Below are 15,860 nucleotides of genomic sequence, written 5' to 3' on the forward strand. Positions count from 1 at the left end.
TTTCACTGATTCAGAGCATTTAAGAGTAGTGTTTATGGCCACCCCCTTGATTTGATTTTTCACAGAGGCTATTTTAATTGAACTTCTTTTAAAGGTCCTCTCCAGTTTCAATTTTTACCTATTAGCGATGAGAACACAGTTGTATCTTACAATCTCCATGTTTTCGGACTTGGTCTATTGCTTTTCATTACTACTTGCAAACTGGCTGATTCTTTTCTGAGCTTCTTTCTTTTACAGGGTCTTTCAAGTATAGCCAATACCAGTCACTTCATGATACTAACATTCTGTTTTCTTAATTCTTTGCCTCTAGCTCTAAGTTAATTTGATGTATTATTTACCTTTGCAAGTATTGCAAATTTTTTATCAAATATTTACCATTATATTAAACAAATTGCCATTTTCTAAACATAAACTAATTTTTTTCATTACTCAAAGCCAATGCCATATATATTATTTAATATTGTTTTGGCAGACTCCTTTTCCTACTATACCAAGTTTTGTATTAATTAGCTTAGATTACAGTAGCAGATGACCAAACAAGAGCATTTATTTGTCTTTTGCATTACATGCCCATTGTGGATATTTTGGCTTAACTTTACCACTTCTTTGCAACCACTTATATTAAAACATGGGCATAACTTAGGTGAACAATATGGGTTTGAACTGCATATATGCACTTAAACATGGATTTCTTTTTCAGTAAATATCGTATAATATTATAAACATATTTCCTCTTATTTTCTTCATGGTTTCTTTTTTCTAGTTTACTTCATTTTAAGAATTCAGTATATAATACACATACAAAATATGCATTAATCGATTGTTTATGTTATTTGTAAGGCTCCTGGTTAACAGTAGGCTATTAGTAGTTAAATTTTCAGAGTCAGAACTTATGTGTGGATTTTCAACCGCATGGCAGTTGGTCCCCCAGCCTCTGCATTGTTGAGAGGTTAACTGCAGTGTGGATGGGTAACACTTTGTGTTCAGTATTTTGTAGATTGTGTCAATATTCCCCAACCATTTCCTCACTACATTTCTCTCCTCTCTCTCCTCTCCCCTCTTAACTGCTATGTGTTAACACGTATGCTTTGCCTTTTTATTTTACTTAAAAACTCTTGCTTGTACATGTGAGGGTAGCTTTGTCCAGATTTTCAATTTTTCCATCCAAATGTCGGTGAATGCTGCTGGTCTTTTCATTTCATCTGAGATTTGTTTGTTATCTCTGGTAAATTAAAGTTTGAAGATTATGTCTTCTATAACCTGTAACCAGGGAATGGAAGTCTTAGTTGGGACTTTGTCCAGTCTTAATAGGGAATCCTAATTTTCCCCATTTCTTCTGTATTTTTATCAAGTATTTATTATCCCCCTAAATTCCATTTTATCAAGAGTGTAACTTAGTCTATCCTGACCATCAAGGAGTTGTTTCAGCTCAGTCAAAAGCTAGCTCAGGTAGTCTTTAATCTTTTCTCTCTATAGAAACGGTTACTACTCCTACCTGCCCCAAGCATAAAGGGAAAAAAAAATTTTCCAAAAGGTAGTTTTGGTTCTTGAATTAGGAGTCTACATATACATGGTAGGGGAAAGAAATACCCAAATACTCAGTTTTCTTGTTGTTTCTCTTGGTTTCCCCCTAAATTTATTTTTTTCTTTTATTCCTTGGTTAAATTGTTGGATTTTAGGACTAATAAGCTCTGGAATGTGTGGACTTTTAGTGGATCTTCTCTCTCTCTCTCTCACTCTGTCTCTCTCTCTCTGTGTCTCTCTCTCTCTCACACACACACAGATTGTTTTTAATCTTTACTGGAAAATTTAAGTAGTCAAGGGAAAGCTATTACCCATGAGAAAACACTCTTTACAAGCCAAAAAAAAAATATTCCTGTTTAGACCAGAAACAGACCCTGAAATGCAGTGATGTAAATGAGAAAGAAGTTTATTTTTCTCATGTAGTCAGTTTATGTACTTATTCAAGGACTCAAGTTTTTCCTTCTTATTGGTCTAGTCTCCTTGAGAATGTTGTTCTCTTCTACACAGTCAAGGCTGTATCACTGGTCACTGTCTTCCCTGCATTGTAATCTGATGGGAAGGGAGAAAGAGAAGTCATAACAATAACTTTATTTTTAATCAATTATGTGGAAGTTGCATGTCATAGTCCCCCACACATTCTGCTAGCAAGAACTTAGTTATGTGGCCATTCCTAACTGCAAAGAAGACTGGGAAATATAGTCACTAGTTAGGAAGCTATGTGCCCAGATAAAAATCTTCTCTTGGTAGTATAAGGCAAATAGATTTTTGGATATAACCATTAGCTAGTATACTTTTTGTATCAGATACACTTATAAAGTAAAGGATCCAAATGTAATACAGATGGATCTGAAATATAATGTAACTTTTGTTTTTTATTTTCCATCAATTATTATGGGAGACGATAAGGGAATTCCTGGACTTTCAGCCCTGGCTCCTTCTCTGTAAAAATTTATTTTATAATGGCTCTCATTCTTTCACTAATGGAAAATAAAGGAATATTTCTGTGGAAATAGATCTGTTGTTAAAATTAAGGCTGCTTTTTTTTAATTAAGGCCAATATTGTATTAATCTAGACAGATAAGTACATTCCCAGATTTTCCTGCAATTAACCAGAGTGGATAAGGAATGAAATTGGTTCAGAATAAAACAGGATAAGTCTGAATGAATATTGGGGCCCTACACAAGAGGTCATAGCAACCCTGTCCAGGAGGTTTAAAGCCTCCTGGTGGAAAGTGTCCATGGGAATAATTGGAATGGGAATAATTGGAATGGGAATAATGGGAATAATTGGAAATGATACCATGTATGTACTTTTTCAACTTGTATCTTCCTTCTTTTGTGTCTGTCCTGCTGTCTCCTGTAACAGTGGACAGGATAGGTTGTGAACCTATCTCCTACAGGGCAAGGTGCTCTGGATATTACTATTGAAGTATCAATAAGTCACTAGGGCTTCTTGATGAAAATGAAGGGTAGAACATACACATTTTCTCTATTTCTTAAACTCCCACGAAGACCCAAGGAAGCTCAATCTTAAAATAGAAAGAGATACGATTCATTTGAGAGAGAATCCTGTTTGTGTGTGTGCACACACATACATGTGCACATATGCACGCAGGTACCCCAAAAGCTTAGGAAATGGGAATACAAAGTATTCTTGAAAATAGAGGTGGATTGAAGGTAGAGCTAAAATTGAAAACATGGTTGAATATTCCTTTAAGAACAGTGAGATCCTGCTATCCCTTCCTCACCTCTGTGTAGTTAAGTGAATTTCCCTTCTACCGTAGTAGGACTTGAAAGTTTACTATCTGGGGAGGATAAGACTGAGGGTTTCTAGACTGGAAAGAAAAGGTGGAGATGTACAAAACTATAGGCAAAGAAAATCTTTCTATGGGGAATCTGCTGATATCCAGAGCTGTTTAGTGAAATGACCCAACCACACCATGTATAGAGAATCTCAATGAACAGTACTCAGTGAGAGCTTATCATCAGCTTCCAGGTGAACTGACCACGAGGAACCAGAAAATATCTTAGGAAAATTAAAGACACCAAAAAGTCTAAAAAGCAACTGACAAAAGATGTGTGAAGAAGACTTGGAAAAATGGTCATTAATGCCCTCAGAGATGCAGAACTCCTGATAGATCCTGCTTCAGCTGAGCTCCTTGATAGGACACACTGCGTCTTCAGGGCCAACACAGAGACAGTCCTGTAGCACATGATCCACTTGTACACCACATTCCAGATCCTTGGTCCTGGCACTCCTTGTACAGACCACCCCAGGCCCATTCCCACGGTCTGCAGGCCTCTTTCTTGTTTCTGTCTTGCTGAGGGCCTTCTAACACAGTATGCTTAGAGGTGGCCGAGGGAAGGTTGTTTATGTGAAATGTGGATGGAGTTGGGTGTGTGGTCTGAGTCCACATGTGTAAGCATGGGGTCATTATAGATGAAAAGTCTTCCATAGTGCTTAGCATAATGGATGATTATAGACCACATCCATGCTTAATATTATACAGTTTTACATTGTAACACACCCTAACCAAAAGGAAGATCCTACAAGCATTCCAAGAGGGAAAACACTACAACCACCCCCCAAAAACATGCCATATACAAATGATCAGAATCAGAATGGCTTCAAACATCTCACTGGTGACACTGATGTCAAAAAGCGAATGGAGCAGGGCCTTCAGACGTCTGAAAGAAAAATCTAAACCATACTTTTATATGTGAATTAATTAATTACTTAAGTGAATATGATAAAGTTATTTTCAGAAATTTAAGGTTTCAAAAGATTGTCTCCCATAAATTCCTTTTGAGGAAGCTATTGGATGATGTATTCTCCTAACAAGGGAATAAATACAGATAGAACAGCAAATGTATATTGAAACAAATGAGAAGGCTGGAGGAAGGACAAAGAATATCAAATTTGCAATGTATGTGATTCTGTTTTGAAGTGATCTTGACAATTGGAGATAGATTGGAGTTCAATATTACAAAAAGTTTATAGGAAACTAGGTTTCCAAAACAGGTTATTGTTAACTGTAGGTAAAACAAACATTTGATCAGGAAAAGGCAACCAATCAACATATTGATGGCTTAGTTGTGAATCTTAATATAAGAAACACTGACTATTGATTTAACCAAAGCTTTAATAGAAAGTTAAGGGGATCTCTGCTTCTTACAAGTGGAGATGGGGAGAGGATGTTGGATGGTATGAGAGGTTGATTCTCTTCTTTCACGGAGGAAGGTCAGTAGATAAGCCTGGAAACTGAAACTGTGGTAGCAGTGTGACCACGTGATTTGAGCTCATAGAGATACGGAAGCTTAGAATAAAAAAAGAGCGGCCTTGGGAGGGTTTTAAAACACTCTAATAACTCTTTAAAATTTACTCTTTAAAATATGTGAATAAATAATTTTCTTAAAAATTAAGATTTAAGTTTCAAAAATTTTTTTTTTATTTAAGTGCAGCTGACACACAACATTGCATTAGTTTCAGGCGTACAGTGGGTTTATTTCTGGACTCTCTATTCTGTTGTATTGATCTATGTGTTTGTTTTTGTGCCAGTACCATACTGTTTTGATTACTGCAGCTTTGCAGGGGATCTTTAAATTTGGAATTATGATACCTCCAGCTTTGTTCTTTGTCAAGATTTCTTTGACTATTTGGGATCTTTTGTGGTTCCATGCAAATTTTAGCATTATTTTTTTCTAGTTCTATAAAAAGTTCTGATGGTATTTTGATAGGGATTAAATTGAATTATAGTTTTCAGAGTATAGGTTTTTTGCTTCCTTGGTTACATTTATACCTAGGTATTTCAGTTTTTTTGGGTGCAATTGAGAATGAGATTCCTAATTTCTCTTCCTGCTGTTTCATTATTAGTGTGTAGAAATGCTACTGATTTCTGGGTATTAGTTTTGTATCCTGCAACTTTAGTGAATTCATGTATTACTTCTAATAGATTTTGGCTGTTTCCCCCAAATTTTGGAACATCATGTTTACATTTTCATTTGTCTCCATGCTTTTTGATTTAACCAAGGAGGTGAAAGACCTTTACTCTGAAAACTATGAAACACTTGATGAAAGAAATTGAAAATGACACAAATGGAAAGGTATTTTATACTCAAGGATTAGAAGAATTAATGTTCAGATTCCCACACTACCCGAAGCAATCAACAGATTCAGTGCAATCCCTATCAAAATACCAACAATATTTCCCACAGAACGGAGCAAGTTCACCTAGTCTCAAAATACTTTCCTTATTTGATCATAAAGGAAACTTTGATAAATGAGGATTGATCTTTCATAGACATATGGTTTTAACGTATGTATGCGTATGGAAGATTTTTCTTCCAGTAGACTTTGACCAGGGTGAAGTTAAAGAATGTATGATGACATTTTTTAGGCTGACGTATTTTCTTTCATTAATTTTACTTTTATTTTCAGGGTGACCGTGGACTTCCTGGTTTTCCTGGGCTTCATGGAATGCCAGGATTAAAGGTTGAAAAAATCTAGTCTTAATATTCACCACATCATATTTTATTTTGAATTTAAAGTTACTTATGCTACAAATGTGTTATAAATAAATCCTCATGTGTAAATGAAAGTATATTAAAATAAACGGGTTACTATCATAGTGTACAGAAAGCTTTTACAAATTTTCTTTACAATTTCCAGACACAAATTTTATGGTATTTAAACATTGATGAGTAAAGTTTACCATATGGAAATTTTTTTAAGTTTGTTTATTTATTTTTGAGAGAGGGAGAGAGATAGCGTGTGCGCGAGACGGGTGTGGGGGGTGGAGGGGTAGAGAGCAAGAGAACTCCAAGCAGGGTCTGTGCAGAGCCGGATGTGGGGCTCGAACCCATGAACCGAACCGTGAGATCATGACTTGAGCCAAAACCAAGAGGTGGAAGCTTAACCGACTGAGCCACCCCAGCACCCCTCTATGGAAATTCTTTTAATTATAAGCCCTGAACTGTAGGTCCTATTTTGGTACCATCTGTCCTTGTTTTTCCTTGTTTTTTTTAATAAAGCCTTAAACATAGGGCTTTTGTAAACTTTAAGTTATTTTATATTATGTTGACATATTAAACCTTGTTTATAATTGGTGTTGCTTTTTTTCTTTAATCTGTAAGGGACATTTTCATACTTTTAAAAAATTCACTATTTTAATTCCAGTTAGTTAACATACCGTGTTATATTAGTTTAAGGTGTATGATATAGTGATTCGGCAATGCAATATACTACTCAGTGTTCATCATAATAAGTGTACTCTTAATCCCCTTCACTTGTTTTGCTCATCCGCCCCCGCCTCTGGCCAACTTGCCGTCTGATATATTTATTTTAAATGAGGACCCTCAGTTAAAGTTATTTTTCTTCCAACAAGAACATTTTTTACTACAAGCATACTTCAAATTACATGGTTTGAAAAGATATATATAAAACCACTTTCCATCCAAGAAAAATAGAATATACATTTTCTTCAAGTACCCACAGAAGAATATCACTTGGTTAAATCACATAAAAAGGGACATAACAAATACTGGAATTAAAATTAAAAATTTAATACAAAACAAAACCCAATATTTATATTTTGCCTTTTAGGGTGAAATGGGCCCCAAAGGAGATAAAGGATCAACTGGATTTTATGGCAAAAAGGGAAGTATGGATTGTAAAACAAAGTATCTATATGGAACTTTGAATGTCATGGAAATGCAAAACTTGAATCTTTCCCAGCCACCATTTCAGCAATTAGCTTTGTTCATCTTTCTCAGGAGATTTATTTAGAATAATGAAAAACCCTAAAAATAACTGGTTTAGGTGTACACTGTGTTATTGATTATTCTGAATTTTTAAAGTATTTCTGGAGAACGATTCCTTGGGAGAAGTAGTAACAGCATGTCCCTGGAGAATCAATGTTATGGGCCTTCTGATTTCTTCACATTGAAGGAAGATTATATTCTCTTCATATTGTGTTTAAAATACACTGCTTTTTAATTTTGCGAGATGTGGTTTCTGTATTTAGATGCTTATAATCTGCATTCACCGTAATTTTGATGTCTTTATGTTGTGTCCACTGGCCTGGTAAAATAATGCTTTGCCAAAAGTCATAGAGCCAACACAAGCTATAGTTCCATGAATTCTGTCATTACATAAAGAGTTTCACTTACTTTTTAACTTAAGTTTGAGTTGCAATTTAAAAATCATTGTTGTACCTCCTCTGAGGATGGTGTCTAGAGACATTCACAGCGGTCCAACTGCCGTCATAGGCTATTCTACAATACAGCCTCTAGCAAAATGAGGTTGTCCAGAATGCCTGGTAATAGGATTGTTTACCTTACTACCAACAAAGTTGGGAAAGCACAAACATCTGCGTGTGTGTGCCCAGGCAAACGTCAGAGTTTGTGCTGTGAGACCTAAAGTTCTTATGAATTTGCCTCAAATGAAAAAAACATGTTAGAAGGGCCCATGGTGGTTCCATGTGTGCTAAATGTGCCCATGCCAAAGTCAAGCCTGCTTTCTTTATTGAGGAGCAAAAATCTTTGAGGAAGTGTTGAAGGCACAAGCACAGAGTCAGAAAGCTAAACAAACAAAATGAAGCTTTTCTGAGCAATAAGAACAAAAAAATAAAAATAAAAGTTTTGCATGGATTGTTTTTTTTTTTAAGTATTTATTTTTAATACAGGGTGCAAAAGGTGAAAAGGGAAATGCTGGTTTTCCTGGCCTTCCTGGACGTGCTGTGAGTTTGACAGAAAAAGTTCTTGAGTATTTTACTTAAAAATTATCTTACACTCTCTTTCTTTAGAAATAAAAATTAGTGCAAAATATATTAAAATACATGTATTTATTTTTTAGGGAGAACCAGGAAGACATGGAAAGGATGGACTAATGGGTAGTCCTGGTTACAAGGTATTTACATTAAAAAAAAAAACATTCTGTAACTTGTGAGTGAACATTTGAAAAATGTACTGACATTTAACTTTTTACATTATGACATTGGTATAAAGTAATGAGCTAAAAGTTGTTTTACTGTAATTGAAAAATGAAGTAAGTTTCTTTGGAGTCTGTTGTGAATTCTTATGTCTTAGAAATAAAATCCTTGGATATTTGAAAGTTGAACTTCTTTGATAAGCCATTGAAACTGAATTTGTTTGGTGGGTGAGAGGCAGAGGTACATAGCTCTTAGCTCCCAAAGGATTGAAATTTTGGGTGGGAGGTAGGAAGACTTCATCCTTAACCTTAACAACTTCTTTATCAATTCTGTGGTGTCAGTATGGGAGAAATAAAGCAAGAGGTACTGGGATGTCAGTCCTTCACCAACCCTGAAAAAGTCAATGGCTCTGAAAAACATGATGGTGGGTTAGCACCATCTTACTGTTACATAAATGGTTGATTGGTTAATTATCAAATAGGAATGGGCTTTCTGTGCTATAGCTTGTTAAATGAAAAGATATCAGTCATGTGTATATATTTAAGTCCATGTATCTGGAATATGCTAACAGCCCACATCATTGTTCTGCTATAAGTTTCTTGAGTATTTAAGGAGAGGATTTGTGTAATCCATCAACCAATGAGGCTGCTTGGTCAAGCATTGGATTTAGAGATGTCATCAGGTTTCCTAATCATGAAGCCAAACTTGCTCAGAAATCCAGTCCATATTTTCTTTGTCCACCATTGTTTTCTTTTCCTTTGGACAAACTGTTCATTTATTTGCCTAAGTATTATGTAAGTTACCCAAATATCCATGATTCTTAAAGATTATAAATAGTGCTTCCTGAATATAAAATATTGGGGCTCATTTTTTTAATTTATTTTTTTAACATTTATTTATTTTTGAAAGACAGAGACCGAGCATGAGCATGGGAGGGACAGAAAGAGAGGGAGACACAGAATCTGAAGCAGCTCCAAGCTCTGAGCTGTCAGCACAGAGCCCGACAGGAGTCTCAGACTCACAAATAATGAGATCATGACCTGAGGTGAAGTCAGACACTTAATCAACTGAGCCACCCAGATGCTCCTGGGGCTTAGTTTTAAGGGCTCAGTCATGTGTTGTTAATTATATTTCAGTGATTCTGTATTTTATTTCCCATTTGTTAATTAAACAGATATTTATTGATGTTTATTAGGTGCTATATGTACAGAAGGGAACATAACTATATCAGCCCTTATTTTTGTGGAGTGTATAATCTAGTCTCTATTAAAGAACACAGATTTTTCTCTTTAACTTCAAATTTTGCATTCATCTAATTTAATTTTCCTTTGTCTTCTGTTATCAAAAGCCCATGTGCCACAAGAAATGAGATTATGGTTTTCTGGGGTAGTTAAGTCTGGAGAATAGAACTGAATGGGATTTCTACCCCTCAGTGACGTTTTCTAATCAACTGTATGTCTTTTGGCAAATTTTTTGACCTTCAGTTTTCTCCATTTAAAATATGGGATAAATATTACTTACATAGGTTGGTATGGTGTAGGGACTGAGAAAGATAGAGCACCCAGCATAGTACCTGTCAGAGAATGTATTCAATAGGGAATTAGTTTCTTTGTACATTTTTTGATTGGAGCTTTGCATGAAGATCCCTTTTGGAGCCTAAAAAAAAAAACAAAAAACTTTATTGAGGTATGATTGAGATGCAAAAACTGTACATATTTCATATATACAACTTGGTGAGTTTGTAGATAAGTATATACTCATGAAACCATCACCACAGTCAATGCCATAAACATATGTTACCTCCAAAATTTTCCTCCCTATTTATTATTATTATTATTTTTGTGATGACAACACTTAATATAAGGTCTACCTTGTTAGGTCATTTCAAAGTTTACAATACAGCATTGTTAACTCTGGGCATTAAGCTGTACAGTAGATATCTAGGACTTACTCATTTTGTATAATTGAAACTTTGTACCCTTTGACCAGTCTTCTCTCTCTCTCTTCCTCTTCTCCATCCCTGGGAAACCACCATTCTATTTTCTGCTTCTATGAGTTTGTTTGGGATTCTCCATCTAAGTGGGATCATATAGTATTTGTCACTATGTGTCTGGCTTTTGCTTAGCATTGTCTTCTGGGTTCATCCATGTTGTAACAAATGACAAGATTTCTTTCTTTTTTTGAGGATGAACCATATTTCTATGTCTGTGTCTGTATATCTTATCTGTATCTATCTAGATATCACAGTTTTTTTATTCATTCAACTAGTGCACATTTAAGTTACTTAATGTCTTGATTATTGTGAATAATGCTGCAATGGACATGGCATTACAGATATGTCTTTGATACCCTTATTTCCATTCCTTTGGATATATACCCAGAAGTGAGATTGTCATATTACATGATAGTTATCGTTTTACTTTTTTGAGGAACTTCTATACTTTTTTTCCATAGTGGCCGCATCAATTTACATTTCCACTAACAGTATACAAGGCTTCCAGTTTCTCCACATCCTTCCTAAGACTTGTTACTTTTTTTGGTTGTTTTTAGTAATAGCCCCTAATGGATTTGAAGTGATATTTCATTGTGGTTTTGATTTGCATTTCCCTGTTGATTAGTGATGTTGAGCACTTTTACATATACTTGGTCATTTGTATGTTGTTTTACAGAAATGACCTTTCAGTTCCTTTGCCCATGTTTAAATAGGGGTGTTATTACCGCTGTTGAGTTGTAGGAGTTCCTTCTGTATTTTGGACATTAATCCTTTATCAGATATATGGTTTGCAAATGTTTACTCCCATTCTTTGGGTTGCCTTTTCATTTTGTTGATGACTTTCTTGTTTGTGCAGAAGCTTTTTGGTTTGATGTAATCCCACTTGACTAATTTTGCTTTTGTTGCCTATGCTTTTGGTTCCTGGATCGAACATACACATTTTAGGATTCTTTTTTCTATTTATATAAAAATTTCCATTGGGATTTTGATAGGGATTGAACTGAATCTGTAGGTCATTTGTGGTAATGGATGTTTTAGCAATAAAAAATATTCCAGTCCATGAACTAGAGATGACTTTCATTTATTTGTTTATTCCTTAATTTCTTTCATTAATGTTTTATAGTTTTTAGTGTATAAGTCTTTCTCCTTTTTGGTTTAGTTTATTTCAAAGTATTTTATTATTATGCTGTTATAAATATGTTTTCTTAATTTTCTTTTTGTATAGTTTGCTGTTAGTGTATAAAAATTCAATTGAGTTTTATATGTTGATTTTGTATCCAGCAACCTTATTGAATTTATTAGTTTGAACAGTTTTTTTGTGGAGTCTTTAGGTTTTCCTATATGTGGGATTATGTCATCTATAAACAGAGACAGTTTTACTTCTTTTTCCAATTTCGATGTTTTTTCTTTCTTTTTCTTGCCTAATTTCCCTAACTAGTACTTCTAGTACTATGTTGAAAAGAAGTGGTAAGAGTGTGCATCTTTGTGTTGTTCCTGATCATAAAGGAAAAGCTTTCGGTTTTTCATCATTAAATACGATGTTCACTGTGGGTTTTTCATATATGCGATCTTTATTAAGTTCCTTCTGTACCTAGTTTGTTGAGAGTTTTGATGATGAAATGATGTTGAATTTTATCAAATGTTTTTTCTGCATTTCTTGATCATGTGATTTTTATCTTTATTCTGCTAATGTGGTGTATCACACTGATTTGCATATACTGCTATCTTTGTATCCCAGGGATAAATCTCACTTAGTGATGATGTATGATCCTTTCAATGTGCTGTTGAATTCAGTTTGCTACTATTTGTTGGGGACTTTTGCATGCACCTTCATCAAGGATATTGTGGTTTTCTTTCCTTGTGGTGTTTTGTCTGGCTTTAGTAGCAGGCTAATACGGGCCTCATAAAATGATTTGGAAGTGTTCTGTCTTCTATTTCTTGGAACATTTTAAGAAGGATTCATATTTAAATGTTTAGTAGAATTTACCTGTGAAGTCTGTGGTCCTGGGACTTTATTTATTGCAAGATTTTTGATTACTCATTCAGTCTCCTCATTTGTTTTTGGTCTTTTTAGTCTTTCTCTTTCTTCTTATATCACTTTTGGCAGGTTTTGTGTTTCTAGGAATTTATCCATTTCTTTTAGTCTGTCCAATTTTTTTTTTGCATACAATTATTCATAATAGTCCCTCGTGATCTTTTTCATTTCTGTGGCATCAATTTTAATGTCTCCTCTTTTGTTTCTGACTTTATTTGAGTCTTCTCTCTTTTTTCTTTGTCTAGATAACTAAGGATTTGTTCATATTTTATATCTTTTTAAAAAATCAACTCTGGCTTTGTCTATTTTTTCTATTTTTTTGTATTCTATATTTTATTTATTTTTGTTCAGATGTTAATCATTTCCTTCCTCCAGCTAACTTTGGGCTTCTTTTTTTTTTTTTTTTGAGTTTATTGCCCTTTTTGATATTAATCTGGGTAGCATGATTGCATGCGTATACCCACAAGTGTAAACTATAGTTCAGTTTTTAACAGCTTTATTTATAAATAAACCACACATTATATAGTTTACCTATTTAACTTATTGTACAAACAATTCAGTGGTTTTCAGTATACTTAGAGTTATTAAATTGTCACTTCAATCTAATTTTAGAACATTTTAATCACCTCAAAAAGAAACCCTATACTCATTAGTGGTCTCTTGCAGTTTCCTCCCAGCCACTCCCCCTCTACTTTCAGCCCTATGCAACCTCTAATGTACTTTCTGTCTCTATGGATTTTCCTGTTATGAATATTTGCTAGGGAATTTGGCAGTATGTGGCCTTTTGTGGGTAACTTCTTACACTTAACAGAAAATTTTCAAGTTCTTTCTGTGTTTTGGCCTATACAGTACTTTATTCATTTTTATTGATGATATTTCCTATTTATTCACTCATTGGTTGATGAATATTTGGGTTTAACTTATTAAGAAACTACCAAACTACTAAGCTTCAGTATACTTTTTAGTTTGGAATAATTCTAGATTTATACAAAAGTTGCAAGTAACAGTATACAGAGTTCCCTTACACACTCTGTCCATTTTCTCCTGATGTTAACATATTGCTATGGTACATTTGTCAAAAGTAAGACATCAATATTGACACATTGCTATAAGTTAAACTCCATACTTTATTTGGATTTTATTCATATGTCTTTTTTCTATTCCATGATCTAATTGAGGATATTACACATTGCATTGTTTTGTTATGTCTCCTTAGTCTCTTCTAATCAATGATAATTTATCAGCCTTTTCTCGTTTTTCATGACTTGGACAATTTTGAAGAGCTTTGATTATGTATTTTGTAGAATATCACTCAGTGTGGGTTTTTCTGATAGTTTCTTCATGATTAGGCTGTAACTTTAAGTATTTTATTTTTTATTTATGGTTTTGGTGGGAAGGGAAGAATAACACAAAGGTGAACTGTCCTACTCATCAGAGAGTATATATGCTGTCCACTTGACTAATCATTGATTATATTAACTTTGATCATTTGGTTATGGTAGTGTTTGTCAGGTTTCTTCACTGTGAAGTTACTGCTTTTTTCCTTTTACATGCTTAACGGAATTGAGTTACTATGTCCAGTTCCTACTTATGATAGGACAGAGGGGCTGAGATTAAAATTTCAACTCACAGAGGGGAGAGTATGCACATATCTTTACATTTATTAGAGGAGAGTTCTGGTTGTAACAATATTGAGTTCTTCCAGTCCATGAACATGGTATATCATTCCACCTAGATGGTCTTTCTTTAATATATCTCAGAAATGTTTTGTAGTTTTCAGCATGCAGATCTTGTATGTGATTTTGTTAAATTCATATGCAAAAATTTTATTTTGTTAAATGCTCTTGTGAATAGATTTTTGAAAATTTTCTCTTGCTACCATGAAAATACGATGGTTGGTATGTTGATTATATACCCTTTTTAAGTTTGAGGAAGATTTTAATTACTAATTAAATTCTTTTACTAAATATTGGGATACTTAGTGTTTTTCTTCCTTCTTGGGTAAGTTTTGCTAATTTGTGTCTTTGAAGGAATTTGTTCATTTCATTTTCAATTTGTTGGCATATTTTATTTATAATATTGCATTATTCTTGTCTGTTTAATTAACTAATTTTATGAAGTTTGAAATTTTAATTCCAGTATAGTTAACATACAGTGTTACATTAGTTTCAGGTATACAAGATAGTGATTCAACACATCTATGCATTACTCAATGCTCATCATGAAAAGTATACTCTTTAATCCCCATTACCTGTTTCATCCAGTCCCACACCTACCTCCCCTAGGGTAATACATCAGTTCTCAAAAGTTACAAGTCTTGGGGTGCCTAAGTGGCTATGTCATTTGAATGTCCAACTCTTAATTTTGGCTCGGGTCATGATCCCAGGGTTGTGGGATCAACCCCTCTATCAGGCTCCGTGCTGAGCATGGAGCTTGCTTAAGATTCGCTCTCTCCTCTCTCCCTCTCTCTCTCTCTCTCTCTCTCTCTCTCTCTCTCTCTCTCTCTCTCCCCCCTCCAAAATAAATAAATAAATAAATAAGTAAGTAAGTAAAAAACAAGCAAGCAATTTTTAATAAATAAATACTTTATATTTAGAGAGAGAATAGGAGAGGGGCAGGGCGGGCTGGTAGGGAGAATCTTAACCAAGCTCCATGCTCAACTTGGAGCCCAACAGAGGGGTTGATCCCACAACCCTGGAACCGTGGGATCATGACCTGAGCCAAAATCAGGAGTTGGATGCTCCCCAGACACCCCACAAATCTTTAAAATAAAAGATGTTCCTCGGTTTGTTTCTCTCTTTTTTTCCTTTGCTCATTTGTTTCTTAAATTCCACATATGAGTGAAATGATATGGTATTTGATTTTCTCTGACATTTTGTTTAGCATTATACCCTCTGGCTTCACCCGTGTTGTTGCAAATGGCAGATTTCATTCTTTTTTGTGGCTGAATAATAGTCTGTTGTATGTATATGCCATCTCTTCTTTATCCATTCATCTATAGATCGACACTTGGTATGTTCAAAATTTGGCTATGGTAAATAATGCTGCAGTAAACCTAGGGGTGCATGTATACCTTTGAATTAGTGTTTTTGTACTTTTTACGTAAATATCCTATTGCGTATTGCAATTATGTATCATAGGGTAGTTCCATTTTTAACTTTTTGATGAACCTTCTCACTGTTTTCCATAGTGGTGTTATCAGTTGACACTCCTACCAAAATTGCATGAGGGTTCCTTTTTCTTTAAAAAATTTTTTTTTAATGTTTGTTCATTTTTTAGAGAAAGAAAGAGCATGAGTGGGGGAGGGGCAGAAAGAGGGGAGATATAGAATCTGAAGCAAGCTCCAGGCTCTGAGCTGTCAGCACAGAGCCTGATGTGG

At 34.5% G+C, this 15,860-nt stretch overlaps 1 protein-coding gene across 4 annotated transcripts in view; it reads left to right on the top strand.

The window, feature by feature from the left end:
* The window catches only part of COL21A1 (collagen type XXI alpha 1 chain), a 199,054-nt gene that overhangs the window by 133,803 nt on the left and 49,391 nt on the right, over positions 1 to 15,860 (top strand). For all 4 annotated transcript variants that reach the window (XM_053222660.1, XM_053222659.1, XM_053222658.1 and 1 more), the window contains 4 exons: positions 5,963 to 6,016; positions 7,127 to 7,178; positions 8,206 to 8,261; positions 8,378 to 8,431. In XM_053222660.1, coding sequence (XP_053078635.1) covers positions 5,963 to 6,016; positions 7,127 to 7,178; positions 8,206 to 8,261; positions 8,378 to 8,431 — 216 coding nt within the window. The remainder of the gene's footprint in view (positions 1 to 5,962; positions 6,017 to 7,126; positions 7,179 to 8,205; positions 8,262 to 8,377; positions 8,432 to 15,860) is intronic.

This window comes from Acinonyx jubatus, chromosome B2, assembly GCF_027475565.1.
Source record: "Acinonyx jubatus isolate Ajub_Pintada_27869175 chromosome B2, VMU_Ajub_asm_v1.0, whole genome shotgun sequence".
Classification (NCBI taxonomy): domain Eukaryota; kingdom Metazoa; phylum Chordata; class Mammalia; order Carnivora; family Felidae; genus Acinonyx; species Acinonyx jubatus.